This window comes from Phoca vitulina, unplaced genomic scaffold (assembly GCF_004348235.1).
Source record: "Phoca vitulina isolate PV1807 unplaced genomic scaffold, GSC_HSeal_1.0 scaffold46, whole genome shotgun sequence".
NCBI lineage: Eukaryota > Metazoa > Chordata > Mammalia > Carnivora > Phocidae > Phoca > Phoca vitulina.
In genome coordinates this window covers 6831547-6853462 of record NW_022589749.1, presented here as the reverse complement: position 1 = coordinate 6853462, position 21916 = coordinate 6831547, and the positions used below count along the sequence as shown (strand labels likewise).

At 42.6% G+C, this 21916-nt stretch overlaps 1 protein-coding gene across 2 annotated transcripts; it reads right to left on the bottom strand.

Moving 5' to 3' along the window:
• Window positions 1–6866: 6866 nt before the first annotated feature.
• RPL6 (ribosomal protein L6) lies at window positions 6867–12426 on the bottom strand. Of its 2 annotated transcripts, none has more exons than XM_032431461.1 (7): window positions 12366–12426; window positions 11230–11466; window positions 11038–11136; window positions 9562–9705; window positions 8963–9011; window positions 7984–8168; window positions 6867–7059 (listed from the first exon to the last, which is right to left on the bottom strand). In XM_032431461.1, exons 2-7 carry the CDS (start codon window positions 11464–11466, stop codon window positions 6907–6909), a joined length of 867 nt encoding a protein of 288 aa, XP_032287352.1. In that variant the 5' UTR covers window positions 12366–12426; the 3' UTR covers window positions 6867–6906. The 2 variants fall into 2 exon arrangements, with proteins under 2 accessions (XP_032287352.1, XP_032287353.1); XM_032431462.1 differs by lacking the exon at window positions 12366–12426 and adding an exon at window positions 12189–12359.
• Window positions 12427–21916: the final 9490 nt, after the last annotated feature.

Here is a 21916-nt window from a genome sequence, read left to right as displayed (position 1 = left end):
TTTTGTGTGTGGCGTAAGGAAATGGTCCAGTTTCATTCTTCTTCATGTGGCTGTCCAATTTTCCCAACACCTTTTGTTGAAAAGACTGTCTTTTTTCCATTGGCTATTCTTTCCTGCTTAGTCGAAGATTAGCTGACCACAGAGTTGAGGGTCCATTTCTGAGTTCTCTATTCTGTTCCATTGATCTATGTGTCTGTTTTTGTGCCAGGACCATACTGTCTTAATGATTACAGCTTTGTAATAGAGCTTGAAGTCTGGAAGTGTGATGCCACCAGCTTTGGTTTTCTTTTTCAACATTCCTCTGGCTATTCGGGGTCTTTTCTGGTTCCATACAAATTTTAGGATTGTTTGTTCCAACTCTGTGAAAAATACTGGTGGTACTTTGACAGGGATTGCATTGAATGTGTAGATTGCATAGACATTTTAGCAATATTTGTTCTTCCAATCCATGAGCATGGAACATTTTTCCATTTCTTTGTGTCTTCTCAATTTCTTTCATGAGTGTTCTATAGTTTTCTGAGTACAGATCCTTTGCCTCTTTGGTTAGGTTTATTCCTAGGTACCTTATGGTTTTGGGTGCCATTGTAAATGGGATCGACTCCTTAATTTCTCTTTCTTTTGTCTCATTGTTAGTGTATAGAAATGCAACTGATTTCTGTGCATTGATTTTATATCCTGCCATTTTGCTGAATTCCTGTATGATTTCTAGCAATTTTGGGGTGGAGTCTTTCGGGGTTTTCACATAGAGTATTGAGTCATCTGCAAAGAGTTAGAGTTTGACTTCTTTGTTGATTCAGATGCCTTATATTTCTTTTTGTTGTCTGATTGCTGAGGCTAAGACTTCAAGTACTGTGTTGAATAGCAGTAATGATAGTGGACATTTCTGCCGTGTTCCTGACCTTAGGTGAAAAGCTCTCGGATTTTCCCCATTGAGGATGATATTCGCTGTGGGTTTTTCATGGATGGCTTTTATGATATTGAGGTATGTTCCCTCTATCCCTAAACTGTGAAGAGTTTTAATCAAGAAAGGATGCTGTACTTTTTCAAATGCTTTTTCTGCATCTATTGAGAGGATCATATGATTCTCATCCTTTCTTTTATTTATGTAGTGTATCACATTGATTGATTTGTGGATGTTGAACCACCCTTGCAGCCCAGGAATAAATCCCACTTGGTCGTGTTTAAGGGACTGTTGGATCCTCTTGGCTACTATTTTGGTGAGAATTTTTACATCCATGTTCATCAGGGATATTCGTCTATAATTCTCCTTTTTGGTGGGGTGTTTGTCTGGGTTTGGGATCAAGGTAATGCTGGCCTCGTAGAAAGAGTTTGGAAGTTTTCCTTCCATTTCTATTTTTTGAAACAGCTTCAGAATTATTTAAATAATTCTTCTTTAAATTTTTGGTATATTTCCCCTGGGAAGCCATCTGGCCCTGGGCTCTTGTTTGTGGGAAGATTTTTTATTACTGCTTCAATTTTCTTTTTTTTTTTTTAAAGATTTTATTTCTTTTTTGACAGGGAAAGACACAGCAAGAGAAGGAACACAAGCAGGGGGAGTGGGAGAGGGAGAAGCAGGCTTCCCATGGAGCAGGGAGCCCGATGTGGGGCTCGATCCCAGGACCCTGGATCATGACCTAAGCCGAAGGTAGATGCTTAACGACTGAGCCACCCAGGTGCCCCTGATTACTGCTTCAATTTTCTTGCTGGTTATCAGTCTGTTCAGGTTTTCTATTTCTTCCTGTTTCAGTTTTGTTTTATACATCTCTAGGAATGCGTCCATTTCTTCCAGATTGCCTAATTTGTTGGCATATAGTTACTCATAATATGCTCTTATAATTGTTTGTATTTCTTTGGTGTTGGTTGTGATCTCTCCTCTTTCATTCACGATTTTATTTATTTGGGTCCTTTCTCTTTCTTTTTGAAAAAAAATTTAAAAAAATTAATGTTTAAAGACTAAAGAATCATGGGGAAAATCCATGAATTCTATGTGCTGGAGTTTTGCAGTTCTCATTGATCAGTAAACTTGGTCTTGACTGGATGTTCTCGCTGATCTCCTGGGGGAGGGGCCTGTTGAGTTGATTCTCAAGTGTCTTTGCCCTGGGCGGAATTGTGCTGCCCTTGCGGGGGGCGAGGGGGGCAGGCTTGGTAATCTCCGGTTTGCTCTATGTGGCCCATGTTCCCTGAAGGCTTTCCATGCAGCTTTAGAGGATGAGAATGAAAATGGCAGCCACCCAATCTCTGGCCCTGGAGCCAAAAGCTCGGGGCCCCAGTCCTCAGTGTGCCCTCAGAGAAAAGCAATCACTCCTGTCTCCCTGGTCTCTGTCTGCACTTTGTGTTCACCTAGCTGTGATCGAGCGTTTCTATCTCTGGCACACGACCCCGTTTGGAGTCTCCAAACCCAGCAGACTCCTGTGGCGTGCTCCTGCACCGCTCCTCCCAGGGGAGGATGGGGGGAGGTCTCGCCAGTTCTGCCGCTTGTTGGGCCCCTGCTCGGAGAGCAGTCACCTGACTGTGCCATGGTTCATGGTTTATGACAACCCCGAGCTGGGAGCCCACTCCTGCGCTCATTGTTTGCAGCCGGCTTCCCCGCTCCGATGCCTGGGAGCTCTGCCGCACTCAGGCACCCCCGGTCTTTCTGTGACCCCAGGGATCCTGAGACCACACTGTCCCAGCGAGGGTCCCGCCCCCGCTTAGCAGCCTGAGCGATGTCTCTCACCAGAGCAGACTTCTGAAAGTTCCGACTTTGTGCTCCACGGCTCTATCACTTGCCAGTAGCCAGCTTACAGAGGCTCTTAAGGTATCTGGCTGGCTAGGTGGGTGTCCCCTTCCTCCCTCACCGCTCCATGTGCATCCCTCCCGAAGCTGCGCACTTGGTCAAAGAGGACGACCTTCCCCGATAGAGGAGGGCCATTCTTTGGTCAAGGGTATACGAGTAGCTGCGCTACCCAGCTAGAACTGCCAAACAAGCTCTCAAGGTACTCTTTTTAAAAAAAATTTTAAGTAATCTCTACACCCAAAGTGGGGCTTGAATTCACAACCCCAAGATCAAGGGTTGCATGCTCTACCAACTGAGCCAGCCAGGCACCCCCAAGCAATTCCACTTCTAATATACCAAACATAATTGAAAGCAGGGACCTGAATAAATATCTGTGTATCAATGTTCACAGCAGCTTTATTCACGGTTGCCAAAAGGGTTAAACAACCCAAACCTGCATCCATGGGTGAATGAGTTAACAAAATGTAATATATCCAAGCAATGGAATATGATTCAGCCTTAAAAAGGAGTAAAGTACTGACACGTGCTACAACATGGATGAACTTTGAAGACATCATGCAAAGTGAAATAAGCCAGATAGAAATACTGTATGTGAGGTACATAAAATAGTCCAATTCTAGAGACCAAGTAGAATAGAATACCAGAGGTTAGGGCAGAGGGGGTATAGGGAGTCAGCCATTAAAGGGTACAGGGTTTCAGTTCAGAATGACAAAAAAGTTCTGGAGATGGATGGTGGTAATGGTTGCTCAAAAGGAACTGCACACTTAAAAAGGTTTAAAATAGTACATGTTGTTATATTTTATCACAGTAAAACAATTATACAGAAAAAAGTATATACTTTAACTGCTTAGCACATACTCAGAATCGTAGCATTTCCTATCATTATATTGCTTATCTGAAAGGTAAATGAATAAGCAGCAAAGCCAGGATTCAAATCCAAGTCTTTTCGATTCCTAAAGCTCTAGCATTAACCTCTACACTGTTTCCAATTGACCTGCACTTGATGGATATCTTTTTTTTTTTTAAGATTTTATTTATTTGAGAGAGAGAGAATGAGAGAGAGCACATGAGAGGGGGGAGGGTCAGAGGGAGAAGCAGACTCCCTGACGAGCAGGGAGCCCGATGTGGGACTCGATCCAGGGACTCCAGGATCATGACCTGAGCCAAAGGCAGTCGCCTAACCAACTGAGCCACCCAGGCGCCCCTTGATGGATATCTTTTGAATGAATTATCCCACACCCTTTCCCAAAGAAATTCCAATCTTATACTTCCATAATGTATGGGGAAATTCAGAACATTGTTGCCTTTCCTCACATGTATTTTGTACTTGAGTTTTTTTTTTGAATTGCCCATGGCAGAGTAGCACCAAGCTCTGTACAACACTTGTTAGTCTCTAAAAGTTGGGAATCAGGCCCTAGACCCTGGTCACGACAGCTTGGGGGGGCCACAGCCTGAATAATGGTCCCAATTTATGTCCATGCTCTAATCCCTAACTCGTGGTGTATGTTACTTCATATGGCAAAAGGAATTTGGCCCGTGTGATTAAGCTAAAGGTCTTGAGATGGGAAATGTGATGTAACACAAAAATACATTTGGGGGCGCCTGGGTGGCTCAGATGTTTGAGCGTCTGCCTTCGGCTCAGGTCATGATCGCAGGGTCCTGGGATCGAGTCCCGCATTGGGCTCCCTGCTAGGCGGGGAGCCTGCTTCTCCCTCTGCCTCTGTCTGTCTCTCTCTCATGAATAAAACATTTAAAATATATATATATATATATATAGATTTGGTCTTTGTCCCTGGTTCCTGGCAGAGCTCCTAAAACCCACGGAATTTCCCCAGCGATAGGGGTATCTTTTGTTACTGTTAAGAAGCTCCTTTAGATCGTAACTGAGTTTATGCTAATGCAGTGACTTAAGATAGGACCCCAGCCTCAAGATGGCGCTGGTCACCAGAAAGTCCAACTGATTATAGGGTTGGAACTTTCAGCCCTCCCTAGACTTAAGGCAAGGAAGGGCAGGGTGGTGGGCCTGGGATTCGGGTGGAGAAGAAGCTGGAGATTAAGCTCTGCAAAAACTCTTGGGGGAAAAAACAAAACAAAAAACTTGAGGAACAAGGTTTGTTGGGCTTCCGGGTTGGTGAAGAGGTGCTGGGAGAGAGCCTTGCCTGGAGAGGACATGCAAAATCCATGCTTCCCCCACTATCCTTACCTTTGTGCTATAGAGCTCTTCCATTTGGCTGTTCTGAGTTGTATCCTTTTCAGTAACAAATGCAATCAGGTGTTTATGAGTTCTTCTCAAGTCATCATAAACATTGAACTTGATGAGGGTTGTAAGGTAACCAGGTCAGACAGAAGTGGGGTAACCTGGGGTATCTACTCCCTAATTGGTGTCTGAAGGGCAGAGAGGAAGAGTAGGCTTAAGAAATGGGCCTGAGGGCCTTGTGGCCAAAATGATTTTGGAAGTGAAAAAGAACCACTAAAGAGACCATAGCCAGAAGTGGCATGTTTGGATTTGTTTCAAAAATGTATCAGAGCACATGCTATATACCTAATGGTGAGACTAGAATTAAGACAATCATGGGGATGGGGATGTAACATACAGCATGGGGACTACTGTTAATACTGTAATCATTTGAAAGTTGCTAGATTTTATAAGTTGTCACGAGATTTTCTAACTACACATGGTGACGGATGTTAACTAGACTTATGGTAGTGATCCTTACGTTATACCCCTGAACTGTACACCAACTGACGATATTCAATTATATCTCGATTACGAAAAATCGTAAATACCAAGTGCTGAGAAGTGGAATAACTGGAACTGTCACATGTTGCGGGTGGAACACAAAATGGGAAAGTCTGCCAGTTTCTTACAGTTGAACATGCACTGACCATATAACCCAGGAATCCTGCGTTTTCACCCACCAGAAATGAAAACGTACCCACACAAAAACCTGTATGTGAATGCTGATAGTGGCTTTATTCATTATCTCCAGGAATCCTCAACAACCCAAATGTCTTTCACTGGGTGAACTTTAGGATAGTGTTATAAGGATCTACTGGAGCAACGGACAAGAGCTACTGAGCCATGGATACGAACAAATCTCAGGAACATTATGCTAAGAAGCATACTGTGGGACATTCTGAAAAAGCAAAACTATAGGAACATAAGTTCGATCGGGGACTGCCTGGAGTGGGAGCGGATGTTATGGGCATGAGGGAACTTTCGTGGTGGTGATGCTTACCCAACCGCACAGGTGCCACACAAATACACACTCAAAATTATCTCACCTAATGTAAACTGTCAACAAAAGCAACTTCAAAAACCCACCAGGGCCATCTTCCACTCATCTACTGCCAAAACCCTGAGTCTGATGACGTTTTTTAAGGGAGCCCGTGGAGAAATGGACACTCTTGTACAGGAGCACAATCTACTAAAATTAAAATGCATAAATCCTTACTCAGCCAAAAACAATTCTTACCTGATACTTATCTGTGTGCACACTTGAATTTACTACTTTGTATACAATTAACAAATGATGGAAACCCAAATATCCATCTAATGGTACGCTACCCTGGGCATCAGTGAAAATGGACTTTACGGAGTGCCGAAAACAGACTGTGATCTGTTAACAGTATGTATAGCACACAAGGTTTTTGGCTTAAAAAAAAAAAAAAAAAAAAAAAAAGAGACAGTAAATCATTATACTCATTTGCTGTGTATGCTTATAAAAAACTAGATACACAAGACTAACAGCAATGATTAGGAGTTGGGCCGACGAGGGAGAAATGGATAGTCGTCAAAGGAAGGAAAAGTCTGTGGCCTCAAAAGCAGAGTTGTTTCTTGTCCTCATGGTCCAGTACTGACCTGTTCGGTGATGCCCGGGGAAATGGTGCTATTTCATACGGGTGGGTGCTGGATGACAAGCCAGACACTAAGGAAGCATAAAATGCTGATCCAAAACAGAGGAGGAGGTCCCACTGTAGCTGGTACCACCCTCCCAAATCCCACTTCTCTCAGCAGAGGTTCAGATCCCACAAGCTGGCTGAGTCAAACCACATCTCTAGGCAGATAAAAATTTTAAAAGACACAAAGAAAATGGATCAGTTATTTAATTACATTCTTTGTAAGAAATTTAGAACACCAATTTGTGAGGGTAAACTCCATTTGTGAGAGAAAACACAGAGCGGAGGTAGCCCTGAAGCTGAGGAACAGCTTTGATCTTTGGCAGAATTTGCGAGTCCACAGCTTTCTGATCAACCTTGCGCTGCTCTGTAATCTCGTATTTCTAGGGGGAGAAAAAGAAAAGAAAATCATTTAAAAATAGGGCACAAGTACTCAATCCCAGGGCTATTTTGATAATCCTTTCCTTGGAGAGCTGTGAAGTAGTATAACCTTGTTTTTAAGTAGCTCTTTTCCTTTTGTCTACTTTAATACGTATCAAAGATCAACAAGGGTGCGAGAGCCTGGGTGGCCCAGTCAGTAAAGCGTCTGAGCCTTATTTGGCTCAGATCATCATCTCAGCGTTGTGAGATCAAGCCCCATGAGGGGCTCTGAGGTGGGCATGGAGCCTGCTTAAGATTCTCTTTCCCTCCCCTTCCCAAAAAAAGGATAAACAAGGATATTGGGGGGAATGCCCAATAGAACAGTAGAGTTAGGGGCACCTGGGTGGCTCAGTCGGTTAAGCATCTGCCTTTGGCTCAGGTCATGATCCCAGGTTTCTGGGATGGAGCCCCACATCGGGCTCCCTGCTCGGCGGGGAGCCTGCTTCTCCCTCTCCCTCTGCTGCTCCTCCTGCTTGTGCTCTCTCTCACTTTCAAGTAAAATCTTTTTTTTTTTATAAAGATTTTATTTATTTGAGAGAGAGACACAGCGAGAGCAGGAACACAAGCAGGGGGAGTGGGAGAGGGAGAAGCAGATGCGGGGCTCGAACCCAGGACCCTGGGATCATGACCTGAGCAGAAGGCAGACGCTTAAAGACTGAGCCACCCAGGCGCCCCATCACTGTCAAATAAAATCTTAAAAGATTCTGAGCGAGCTTTCAGCTGCCATTAAGAGTCACTGAATGTAGCACCATCTGGAACGATATTATTCCCCAGATATTCCTCATTATTAACAACTTTTCTTTGTCATTTCTTTGTGAAAACTTTGTTTTCACTCCCACCTAGGGAAGCTGGAGCTATCAGAGGCCAAGACAGAAAGAGAAGCTTACCTCTTTCTCGGTGTCGAAGATCTCACCCTCCTGGTGTCTGGGCTTACGCAGCTTCTTCTTCTTGAAGTAAGCATCAGTGAGATGTTTGGGGATTTTCACACTGCTGATATCAATTTTGGTAGAAGTAGCAATGACGAATTTCTGGTGTGTTCTACGCAGAGGGACTCGATTGAGGGACAGAGGTCCTGGGGGGAAAAATCAATATACTGAGGGAAAGAGAAAGCAAAGATTTAAGAACAGACTTTGGATTTAAAGAAAGCTGGCGTGTTGAATTTTCTGTTCAGCTGAAGAAATCTCAAACTGCCCTTTTTACAGCCAGCATCCAGACTTTTTCAAGATCTCAGTTTGTCCAAGGCTCCCCCTTCCTCAAATCTTAAGTCACCCAAGCTGGGAGATAGCACAGTCACTCACAGATGTTGGCCAAAGCCAGAGGTCCCTGACAAATTTCAACCAAGCACTGCTTTCCAGAATGAACAGTTCACTTTTTACTTGTTTGGCAAATGTACTCTTGTTCCAAGTGGCAGACCAATTACAAGTCTTATGCAGGATCATTCCTTGGGGTGCAACCATTCTGCACTTGGTGCTATGTGGCCACACAAAATTTAAATACCTGCTCCCTTAGAACTCAGGTATATGCAAGACAATAAAATGGGGCACATAATCTCACAACACTGGAACTTCCATGTAGGTGGGAGCAAAAGTACATTTAAAAATGCCAAGTTTCAGGGGCGCCTGGTGGCTCAGTCGTTAAGTGTCTGCCTTCGGCTTAGGTCATGATCCCGGGGTCCTGGGATCGAGCCCCGCATCGGGCTCCCTGCTCGGCGGGAAGCCTGCTTCTCCCTCTCCCACTCCCCCCTGCTTGTGTTCCCTCTCTCGCTGTGTCTCTCTCTGTCAAATAAATAAAATCTTTAAATAAATAAGTAAGTCAGTAAGTTTAAGCCAAATTTCAGAGAAATATAAAATCCAAGAATTTTCTTACCGGTCACAAGTAGCAAGCCACTGCTCAGTTGCTTCAGGAAAACTACCCTCTGTAAATTAAACAGACATGTCAGACATCACTGTGATTAAAAAAAAGACTTCTAAATGAATCAAATCATAGGCTTCTAAATTTGGCAAAGGAAATTTCTCAGTATGTATCTGCTCAGCAACTCTGGAATCAAATATACCAAACTACCAACAGGGGCGACCCTTGGATATGAGCACTATTTTTGTGTGCTTGTTTATAATGAGCAACTATTACTTCTAACAATAAAAAAAATTAACATTCTTTAACTCAGTAGTTCTATCCCTGCAAAACTATTGTAAGGAAATAACTGAAAAATATAAATACTTTTGGGTTACAGGGACATCTAAATCATCTGTAGTAAGTATTCCCACCAGCGGGAAATGATAATTTATTGTACACTATGGACTAAACACATTATGCTAGTGACTGGGCTACTGGTTGTTACACACCCACTCCCCACCAGCCCCCCTGCGAACTAGTTACCACAGGCAAATAAAGAAACTCCACCCAGAGGGTGAACACGTTATCATCAAGCACCTTCGGCACCCGAGCTGACGGGTCTGTCTGCTCACCTTGCCTCTGTGGCGCCCAGTGAGGATGATCAAAATGGTCCCGGGAGTGATACTAGCTCGCAGCTTTCTCACGTGCTGACTGAAAGGTTTTTTGCCGTGGCTCAACAGCTTTCGAGGCACATCTTCAGTAGGGTAATACCTAGGCTGTAAGGAATCCATAGGTCCCACTTATTTAAACAAGCGAATCAGATTCGTAGAGCTGGTTGTGACAGTGGGACACCTGCAACACCCTTTTCGCCTATTTTAAATGATTTACATGGTTACATTTCATTTTCACTTCTCCCAAGTCAATAGTAAATTTGGAAAAGGTCAATGCCGCTTATCCCTTTCTATGCAAAACACAAGAGGAAATCCATTTAACTAAAGGAGCTGTGTGGTCAGGCAAAGCAGAAAGCATCAAGCAGGGCGCCTGGGGGGCTCAGTTGGTTAAGCGACTGCCTTCGGCTCAGATCATGATCCCGGAGTCCTGGGATCGAGTCCCACATCCGGCTCCTGGCTCAGCGGGGAGCCTGCTTCTCCCTCTGACCCCCTCCCCTCTCATGCTGTCTCTCTCTTTAATAATTAAATAAAATCTTAAAAAAAAAGAAAAAAAGAAAGCATCAAGCAAGTTACCTTTGTAGACTTGGGATTAAACCAAACTTTGGAATTAGACGACAAGCTCTCATACACTGTCCTACCATCACACACTGTGGTATAGCAGTGATTCTCAAGCTCTCCTGGGCTCCCTGACCTTAACCTTAACTGTACTTCTCCAGAAACATGTCTGACACATATTTTGGAGATTATGAAGGAGGCACGGCTTGTTTTTCCATTGTATTCACATCCTCCACGTTAACGTACATCACTACCACGTCATGCACAAAGAAAAACAAAACACAGCTCAGGTCAGGACGACCAGTTCATTTATTGTAAAAACAGGACCCCACACTAAGACTATTAAGTGTATGACAAGTAACTCACAATAACCTCCTGCTCTGACCACAAACATTAGTTCCTAATAGAAAAACCAGCCCACAAAAACGGTGACGAGGAATCGAAGCGCCACTTTCCCTCCGGGGCAGTAGTTTTCAACTGTGATGACCATAATACATCTGGGAATATTTTCCTAACGGAAATTAGAGAGCAAACGCTGAGGAAGTGTTGGGTCTTGTGCGGGACAGAGGAGCCAAGCAACAGCGCTCTGGTACGCAGCGGTTCTACAGGCCTGGCAGCACCTGAGAATTCATGCCCCTCTTAACTCTCACCACACTGTGGGGCAGACCTTTATTCCTGCTCTACAGGCAAAGACACGAAAGCGCAGAAAAGCAACTCTACTTAAGATCAAACAACAAATATTTACGAGGCCTGGCTGTAAACCCAGAATCCTCCATTAGTAATTCTCTGGCCAATACAAACTTCTAAAACCTGAGAACACAAAAAACCCCTCACTGTATTCGGCAATCAGGCTTCCCGTTTACAGTCTCTTCCAAATCTTACCATTTTGCGAAGTTTAACCACTCGGGTACCACCATTCTTGTCACCACCAACTGGTTTTGTGACGGTAGCAAGAACTTTCTCCTTCTTTTTCTTTTCAACCTATCAGGACACAAATGCATCCAAGTCAGAGGCAGACAAAAATTTCTAAGGTGAAGACCTAAGTCACGGTCAGCGATTCTCCTCATCCCTCACCCTGGATTTAGCTGCCGAATACTTCCTCTTGTACATGGCCTTTCTGGAATACATAGCCGATCGGGAATATCTGCCAATTCCTCTGACAAGTACAGGGTTTCGGCTGCAGTGGGGCTTCCCCTTCTTTGGCGTTTTAGCCTTGGGGTTACCCTTCTTAGCCTTGCCACCGGCATCAGCCTTCTTAGCTTCAGGTTTCTTCTCCTTAGTATCCGGCTTCTCAGCTTTTTCGCCCGCCATCTATCAGTACACACATTAAAATAAAAAGAAACGTATTTCACCAATTATCCCATGACAAAGCAATGTCTAAACAGCACATTGATAGGCTTCCGAGACGACGAACCCTCACCCTCTCTCCCCAAGTAGCTGTAACATCCTTTCATCCCTCCCCTTAAGATCCCAAACCACACGCATCTGCAATAACCCTCAGAGTGGCTAATTTGTAAGAATCTGAAGAGATCTTACATCTGTTTGCTAAATATTTAGTGGTCTGAAGTCCCTATTCCATTCGTCCACTATTCCGGTTTTGTGGAAATCTTAACAAACTGCCACAGCTATGAAGCAGCGAGGAGGGACCCTGAAACCGTTTGCTTCCAGGACTTTTGCGCTTTTCAGCCTGCTGTCTCATTCCAGAAATTCGGCGCTAGGAGTCGAGAACACACTAACATCCAGCCCAAACTCAGGCCAGACTGAAAAGCGCAAAGCCAAGAGGCGACTTCCGGTCGCGGACGTGGGAAGAAGGCAAAGTAGCGTTTGGCCTCAGCCCCAAAGCTCAACGTGGCTCAAACAAACTCAGCGGTGTCTTTTGGAACCCGAACCCGGGATTCCGGAGCGCGCGCCGTCATCCTGGTCCCTGCGGCCCCACCACCCCGCTACGGATCCCCAGAAGGGCCCTGTATCCCCAGCCCAGGAGGGTGGCAAGCAGCCGGGAGCTCCGGAGCCTCTTCGGCGCTCCACCTCACCCTCTTCGTGCCCCTGCGCAAACCCCGGCGAGATAAATGAAGCGTTTGGGAGGCCTCTCAGTTGACCCGGAGCATGTCCGACCCCTGCAGGTGTCCACTTGACACCCTCCTGATACGGATGGCAAAGGATTGGGGATCCCGATACCGAGTCTTCCACGGCGGACCCGCCATTCTTACCTTGCAAGATGGGAAAGAGAACTAAGGTCCCGGCTTCCGGTCTATAAGGAATCACGGGAGGTGTTGAGTCTCACTTCCTTCCGGATCTGGGGCATTATGGGAAATGTAGTTTCCCCTCCTTTGACAGACACCCCCCCCCCCCCCCATGGAGAGCTATTTCTTCTTCTAAGAGGCAAAAGCGAAGAACAATTTGGAAATGTTTCACTTTATAGAACAATAAAATTCTCAAAATATTTTTGGAAGCCAACATAAATTACAGCTTTTTATTTTGCTTACTAAGGACATTAGAAAGGACTACCATTTTCAATATAAGAAGGGAGAGAGAGATGAAAGACCAAATCTCCAAATAAAGTGAAATCTTTCCTATGAAAGGCTAGTTGGGAACCTTCCATGGACGTTTTCTCTGCAGTTAACTTAATGCCTATATCCCAGACTATAGCCTGTGCTCAATGGCAAAGAGTCAGAAAAGATAGAATTAAAATAAGTAAAATAGGGGTGCCTGGCTGGTTCAGTTGGTAGAGCATGTAACTCTTGATCTTGGGGTTGATGAGGTCGAGCCCCACATTGGGTGTAGAGATTACTTAAAATAAAATCTTTTTAAAAAATAAAATGAATAAAATATATTCTTGCTCTCAAAAAACACACAATCAAAGGAAAAACAAACAGAAAAAAAATGAATAATTATAAGCTATTTCTTCTGGGAGATTTTGGAAAGTTTTGCGAAAGAGTTAGGTTTTGTGTTGGATTTGGAAGGCTAAATACAAATTTGGCAGGTGAAAGTGGTAATTGGAAGAATAAATGCAAGAGGCATGGAAACATATAAGAGGATTGTTGTTCATCCATTCTACAAGCATTTCTGGCTACTTTGTACTTCATTTCATTTCTTCTCTTTTGGAAGTTTCCTTTTACTTTATTTTATTTATCAAAGTATAGTTGACACACAATGTTACATTAGTTTCAGGTGTTGTACTCCTTTCTTCATTTCTTCTTTTTTTTTTAAGATTTAATTTAATTTATTTATTTGAGGGCGAGAGCATGAGCTGGGGGAGGAGCAAAGGGAGAGGGAGAAGCAGACACCCCACTGAGCAGGAAGCTCCACATGGGCTCGATCCCATGACCCTGAGATCATGACCTAAGCTGAAATCAAAAGTCAGACACTTAACCAACTGAGCCACCCAGGCACCCCCAGTTTCTTCATTTCTAAAATGAGGATAACAATATTACCTGCCGGGGCACCTTGGTGGCTCATTCAGTTAAGCATCTGCCTTCGACTCAGGTCATGATCTCAGGGTCCTGGGATGGAGCCTTGTGCGGGGCTTCCTGCTCAGGCAGGAGTCTTCTCTTCTTCCTCTCCCTCTGTCCCTACCCGTGCTCGTGGCACGCATGCTCATTGATGTTTTCTCTCTCTCTCTCAAATAAATAAATAAAACCTTAAAAAAGAAAAAACAGGGCGCCTGGGTGGCTCAGTCCTTAAACATCTGCCTTCAGCTCAGGTCATGATCCCAGGGTCCTGGGATCGAGCCTCGCGTCGGGCTCCCTGCTCAGTGGGGAGTCTGCTTCTCCCTCTCCCACTCCCCCTGCTTGTGTTCCCTCTCTCGCTGTGTCTCTCTCTGTCAAATAAATAAATAAAATCTTTAAAAAAGAAAAAGAAAAAACAATATTCCCTGCCCCACAGTGTTGTTGGGAAGATTAAATAAGTCACTATAGACAAAATCACGAAGAACAGTATTTGATGCACGGTAAGTGCTAGGTAAATGTTAGTTTTTGTCATCACCACCTGCCCCCAAGCATGACACCACTGTCATCAACATCAACATCATAGTTGTTGGTGAGATCCTACTAGATGCCAAATATTCTGCTAATGTTTGTGTACTGGGGATAATAAAAACAATATTGTATGCTATGTGGTTAGAACAGTGTTACGTGCCTTCCTTTATCTCATTCAATCCTCTCAACAACCTATGAAGGATACTGTTATGAGGACTTTGGGGCTCAAAGAGGTTGAGTAACTTATTCATAACATGGATCTGATTTCAGAGATTGCACTTTTAACCATCCATATAAAAAGATTAAAAAGATGACAAATGAAGATGAATAAGAGAGTTCTTTGCTCATATTAGAATTAAGAAGAAGAATACTTATTACCTTTGCAAAATAAACAAAACACTATATCTTACAGTTTTTTTACTGCATTCAAGCCCTTAAGGCAACATATCCACATATGTGACACCTTTTGGCTTGAATTTTCCGTTCTCTTTCATTTGCTTGTTCCTGGTGGTGAGAGCTTTTCACCTTGATTTTCTTCACCTTGATTTTCTGCTTTGTGGCTGTGTTCCCTGGGAATCATGTAGCCTTTTCCCATTCTGGATGACTGAAGATACAAATATAGTGATCTCCGAAGGCCTCAAAGATTTCCGTGGATCCTTTCAGACTACAGTGAATGCAGACTGGCTATGCTTGCTGAAACATGTGGGTTCTAAACGAGTCTGTCTTCCTTCCATACAAATTAAGGATGAGTGTGATCCTAATAGGCTGCATTTTATGCCAGTGTACGATTATTCACTGTCCAAGCCTGTAATATTCCCAAGGAAAAGCTTGGGCACTGCTCTTTTTTTAAGAATGGAAGTGTCAGCAGCTTTACTTGTTCAGCCTCCTGAGCAAAACACCTCCTAGAAACAGCTACTTCAGAAAATGTATTGGAAAAAAGAAAAAAAAGAACATGTACTGGAATGAATGAAGTGCAGAGTTGCTCACTTAAGCCCCTAAAAAAATTAACAATTTCATAAACTCACATAGTAAATACACCAATGTATTTGTTAAATGACCAGCCATTGAAATAAAAACATAAATGAACACCCTCTTGTGTTTCGTTGTGGTACTGCAAAATTTACCCTTCATTACTTGGACAAAATATTGTCAACATATTAGTTATAAAGTAAACTTTATTATCAAGCACCTAGTTTTGTCATATATAAAATGTTCTTAAATTTGCTCAGTGCTTCATTAATTGCAAAGCAGACATTTTTGCAGACACTAAATCATTTTAAGACTCAGGGCAACCTCACTGTGAGGTAGGAATTTTTTTTAAAGATTTTATTTATTTATTATTTTGGGGGCAGGGGCAGAGAGGAAGGGAGAGGGACCAGCAGACTCCACGCTGAGTGCAAAGTCCCACATGGGGCTCCAAGCGGGGCTCCATCCCACGACCCGAGATCATGATCTGAGCCAAAATCAAGAGACCAACTGAGCCATTAAGGTACCCTTGAATCCTCGACCAACTGAGCCATTCAGGTACCCTTGAAGTAGGAATTTAAGATGAAAGAACTGAAACTCGTTTATAATAAATGATTTATCCAATGTCACACAGATACATTGAATCCTACTTCTTGGTGCCACAGAAAGACAGAAAATCAGCAGACAGTTGTGCTGCAGAGAGAGTACTGACCTTGTAACCTGGAGCTCACTTGATATATGATCTTACGATAAGCTTCTGCACATGAGTTTTCTTGTTTATAAAATGCGGATGGGATGGGGGGTTGCCTGGCTGGCTCAGTCAGTTAAGTGTCTGCCTTCTGCTCAGGTCATGATCTTGGGGTCCTGGGATGAAGCCCCACGTTGGGCTCCGTGCTCAGCGTGGAGTCGGCTTCTCCCTCGCCCTCTGCCCCCCCCCGCTCGTGCTCTCTCTCTCTCTCTCTCAAATAAATAAATAAAATCTTTAAAAAATATATAAAATGGGAATGATATTGACAACATTGATAATACCTCCCTAAGTTAAGACCAAATATGATTCACTCATTCACTCAATTTTCTCAATAAAAAGTTCACGGGAGTGCGCCTGGGTGTCTCAGTTGGTTAAGCATCCAACTCTTGGTTTTGGCTCAGGTCATGATCTCATGGGTCATGAGATTGAGCTCTGTGTCGGGCTCTGCACTCAGCTGGGAGTCTGCTTGAAGATTCTCTTCCTCTGCCCCTAACCCAATCACTTTCTCTCCCTCTCTCTCTCTCAAATGAATAAATCTAAAAAAAAAAAAGAAAGAAAGAAAGGAGCGCCTGGCTCAGTCGGTTAAGCATCTACCTTCCACTCAGGTCATGATTCCAGGGTCTTGGGATTGAGCCCCATGTCAGGCTCCCTGCTCAGCAGGGAGTCTGCTCCTCCCTCTCCATCTGCCCCTCCACCGAATCGTTCTTTCTCTCTCTCTCTCTCAAATAAATAAATAAAATCTTTTAAAAAAATAAAAAGAAAGAAAGTTCACAAAGGGGTGCCTGGCTGGCTCAGTTGATAGAGCATGGGACTCGATCTTGGGGTTGTGAATTTGAGCCCCATGTTGGGTGTAGAGATTACTTAAAAATAAAATCTTTTTTTAAGATTATTTATTTATTTATTTGACAGAGAGAGACACAGTGAGAGAAGGAACACAAACTGGGGGAGTGGGAGAGGGAGAAGCAGGCCTCCTGCTGAGCAGGGAGCCCAATGCGGGTTTCAATCCCAGGACCCCGGGATCATGACATGAGCCGAAGGCAGACACTTAACCGACTGAGCCACCCAGGTGCCCCAAAAATAAAATCTTAAAAAAAATAAAGAAGGGTGCCTGGGTGGCTCAGTCATTAGGCATCTGCCTTCGGCTCGGGTCATGATCTCAGGGTCCTGGGATCGAGCCCCACATCGGGCTCCCTGCTCAGCCGGACGCCTGCTTCTCCCTCTCCCACTCCCCCTGCTTGTGTTCCCTCTCCCGCTGTGTCTCTCTCTGTCAAATAAATAAATAAAATCTTTAAAAAAAAAGAGAGAGTTCATGGAAACACTATTTTCAGTACAACTCCCCACCCCCAAATCCTAGAAATAATTTGAATGTCCATTAACATAGAAATAGACTAAAAAATGTATATCCCTTCTACAGAATATTATATAGCTATGGGAAAGAATGACTTACATCTAAGTGTGCTGTCAAGTACAGTAGCATTAGCCAAATGTGGTTATGGAGCACTGGAAATGTAGCCACATCACATTAAGATGTGCTGTAAGGGTAAAATACACATTGGACTTTGAAAGCTTAATAAGAAAAAAAAGAATGTAAGATATCTCATTAATTTTAATTCTCAATAATTTTGATTATGTGTTGAATGATAATATCTTGATATATAGGGGTAAACATATTTGCACTGATTTCACCTCTTTTTACTTTTTTAAGTGTGAATACTATAACCTTTAATACTACATATATGGCTCACATTATATTTGTATTGGACAAAAATGCTGGTCTGGGGTATTCACTACATATTAAGAGAAAAAATTAAGTCACAAATATATATAATCTTTGTGATTATATATGCATATATATACATATACAATATAACTATTGTATTATAATAGTGGATTCATATACATTATGAATCCATAAATATAGATACATATTACAAACTCGTTTAAAAAACAGGATAGAAAAAAAATCCCAGAGGAGTCCAGGATGGCAGAGGAGTAGGAGACCTTAGTTTTGTCTGGTCCCAGGAATTCAGCTAGATAGCTATCAAATCATTCTGAACACCTGCGAACTCAACCAGAGATCTAAGAAAAGAATTGATGCAACTCTACAAATAGAAAAGCGAACACTTCCTGCAAATATAACAAGACAGAAAAACTCACTTCAAAAAAGAGAACAAGAGGCAGTACTGACTGTCAGGGACCTAATCAGTATGGCCGTAAGTAATATGTCAGAACCAGAGTTCAGAATAATGATTATAAGGATACTAGCTGGGTTTGCAAAAAGCATAGAAGACAGGGGCGCCTGGGTGGCTCAGTCGTTAAGCATCTGCCTTTGGCTCAGGTCATGATCCCAGGGTCCTGGGTTCGAGTCCTGCATCAGGCTCCCTGCTCAGTAGGGAGCCTGCTTCTCCCTCTGCCTCTCTCTCTCTGTCTCTTATGAATAAATAAATAAAATCTTAAAAAAAAAAGAACTAATACCTATTCTTCTGAAGCTGTTTCAAAAAATAGGAATGGAAGGAAAACTTCCAAATTCTTTCTATGAGGCCGGCATTACCTTGATTCCAAAACCAGACCAAGGCCCCACCAAAAAGGAGAATTATAAACAAATATCCCTGATGAACATGGATATAAAAATTCTCACCAAAATACTAGCCAAGAGGATTCAACAGTCCATTAAAAGGATTATTCACCACGACCAAATGGGATTTATTCCTGGGCTGCAAGGGTGGTTCAACATGCACAAATCTACACCACGTTAATAAGAGAAAGGAAAAGAACCATATGATCCTCTCAATAGATGCAGAAAAAGCATTTGACAAAGTATGGCATCCTTTCTTGGTTAAAACTCTTCACAGTGTAGGGATAGAGGGAACATACCTCAGTATCATAAAAGCCATATACAAAAGCCCACAGCGAATATCATCCTCAATGGGGAAAATCTGAGAGCTTTTCCCTACTGTCAGGAACACAGCAGGGATGTCCACTATCACCACTGTTGTTAACATAGTACTAGAAGGCCTCGCCTCAGCAATCAGACAACAAAAAGAAATAAAGGCATCTGAATCGGCAAAGAAGTCAAACTCTCACTCTTTGCAGATGACTCCATACTCTATGTGGAAAACCCTAAAGATTCCAACGCAAAATTGCTAGAAATCATACAGGAATTCAGCAAAATGGCAGGATATAAAATCAATGCACAGAAATCAGTTGCATTTCTATACACTAACAATGAGACAAAAGAAAGAGAAATTAAGGAGTCGATCCCATTTACAATGGCACCCAAAACCATAAGGTACCTAGGAATAAACCTAACCAAAGAGGCAAAGGATCTGTACTCAGAAAACTATAGAACACTCATGAAAGAAATTGAGAAGACACAAAGAAATGGAAAAATGTTCCATGCTCATGGATTGGAAGAACAAATATTGCTAAAATGTCTATGCAATCTACACATTCAATGCAATCCCTGTCAAAATACCACCAGTATTTTTCACAGAGCTGGAACAAACAATCCTAAAATTTGTATGGAACCAGAAAAGACCCCGAATAGCCAGAGGAATGTTGAAAAAGAAAACCAAAGCTGGTGGCATCACACTTCCAGACTTCAAGCTCTATTACAAAGCTGTAATCATTAAGACAGTATGGTACTGGCACAAAAACAGACACATAGATCAATGGAACAGAATAGAGAACTCAGAAATGGACCCTCAACTCTGTGGTCAGCTAATCTTCGACTAAGCAGAAAAGAATAGCCAATGGAAAAAAGACAGTCTCTTCAACAAAAGGTGTTGGGAAAATTGGACAGCCACATGCAGAAGAATGAAACTGGACCATTTCCTTACACCACACACAAAAATAGACTCAAAATGGATGAAAGACCTCAATGTGAGACAGGAATCCATCAAAATCCTAGAGGGGAACAGAAACAGCAACCTGTGTGACCTTGGCCGCAGCAACTTCTTGCTAGACATGTCTCCAAAGGCAAGAGAAACAAAGGCAAACATGAACTATTGGGACTTCATCAAGATAAAAAGCTTTTGCACAGCAAAGGAAACAGTCGACAAAACCAAAAGACAGCCGACAGGATGGGAGAAGATATTTGCAAATGACATATCAGAGAAAGGGTTAGTACCCAAAATCTATGAAGAACTTATCAAACTCAACACCTAAAGAACAAATAATCCAATCAAGAAATGGGCAGAAGACATGAACAGACATTTCTCCAAAGAAGACATTCAAATGGCCAACAGACACATGAAAAAAATGCGTAACATCACTTGGCATCAGAGAAATACAAATCAAAACCACAATGAGATACCACTTCACACTAGTCAGAATGGCTAAAATTAAGAAGTCAGGAAAGGACAGATGTTGGCGAGGATGCAGAGAAAGGGGAACCGTCCTACACTGTTGGTGGGAATGCAAGCTGGTGCAGCCACTCTGGAAAACAGTATGGAGGTTCCTCAAAAAGTTGAAAATAGAGCTACCCTCCAACTCAGCAATTGCACTACTAGGTATTTACCCCAAAGATACAAATGTAGTGATCCGAAGGGGCACCTGCACCCCAATGTTTATAGCAGCACTGTCCACAATAGCCAAACTATGGAAAGAGCCCAGATGTCCATCAACAGATGAATGGATACAGAGGATGTGGTATATATACACGATAGAATACTACTCAGCCATCAAAAAAAAAAAAAAAAAAAAAGAAATCTTGCCATGTGCAAATACATGGATAGAACTAGAGGGTGTTATGCTAAGTGAAATAAGTCAATCAGAGAAAGACAATTATCATATGATCTCACTGATATGTGGAGTTTAAGAAACAAAACAGAGGATCATAGGGGAAGAGAGGGAAAAATAAAACATGATGAAACCAGAGAGGGAGAGAAACCATAAGAGACTCTTAATCATAGGAAACTAACTGAAGGTTGCTAGAGGGGAGGGGGGTGGGTGATGGGGTAACTGGGTGGTGGGCACTAAGGCGGGCACGTAATGAGCAATAGGTATTATATAAGACTGATGAATCACTGACCTCCACCTCTGAAACCAATAATACATGATATTAATTAATTGAATTTAAATAAAAAAAGAAAAAAATCTGTATATATGTTATTTATGTGAGTGTGCAAGTGAGATATATTTGTGTGTATTTGTATAAGCATAGAGAAAAGTGGAAGAATACATACCAAACCATTAACACTGGTGGGGGTTTGAGTTGGGAATATGTATCCATGAGGAGCAGGGAAAATTATTGTCTTTATCGGGTTTGTTGCAAGGAATTTGTATTGCTTTTGTGGTTGAGAAAGAAATCAACTTGTGCTCTCTCTCACTATCTCTGTCTCTCTCTCTCAAATAAATAAATAAAATCTGAAAAAAAATTTAAATGAATATTTCTTTTTTTTTTCCTAAATGAACGTTTCATAAGCCTATTCTAAAGCAGGCACTTTAGACTCTGGGCAAATATAAAGATGAAGAAGGGGGTGCTTGGCTGGCTCAATCAGTGGAACATGTGACTCTTGATTTCAGGGTCGTGAGTTCAAGCCATAATACGTTGGGTGTGGAGCCTACTTAAAAAATTAGTATGAAATTAAGGTGAAGAAGCAAAGGAACTCATGATCTAGGGGAAGAGACAGAAGAATGAACTAACAGTGATGTTAAACTGTGTTAGGGGCTTACAGAGGGATGAATAGGCAGCCCCCAAAGCATAGGGAGGGGGCCTCTATTTTATTCTCAGGAAGTGTTTGAGGGGTGTGTGCCGAGACTTTTTCCTGGAGGAACTGATTTAGTTAGAGCTGAATCTTGCCTGATGCTTAGTTTTCCAGGTGGAGATGGGTTTAAAGGGTGTTCCAGACAGAAAGAACTAAGTTTAGGAAGACAGGGATGCAAGAAACAGCAAGTGGGCTTTGGAAACTGCGAGATCATGTGAGGGAGTGGAAGTAAATGAAGCTGAACAAGTAGGCATTGTTCATATTTAGAAGGGCCTGATGTGCTAATGCAAGGTTATCATTTAATGCTAAAGGTGTTTTTTTTTTTAAGATTTTATTTATTTAACAGAGTGAGACACAGCGAG

What these genes read in the sequence shown, in the direction of transcription:
- RPL6 (XM_032431461.1), bottom strand. Translation starts at nt 11,466, where the DNA reads ATGGCGGGCGAAAAAGCTGAGAAGCCGGATACTAAGGAGAAGAAACCT. An exon ending in ATTCGGCAGCTAAATCCAGG is followed by an intron (nt 11,137 to 11,229) that starts GTGAGGGATGAG and finishes GTGTCCTGATAG; the next exon opens with GTTGAAAAGAAAAAGAAGGA. An exon ending in TCTTCGACACCGAGAAAGAG is followed by an intron (nt 7,060 to 7,983) that starts GTAAGCTTCTCT and finishes TTCTCCCCCTAG; the next exon opens with AAATACGAGATTACAGAGCA.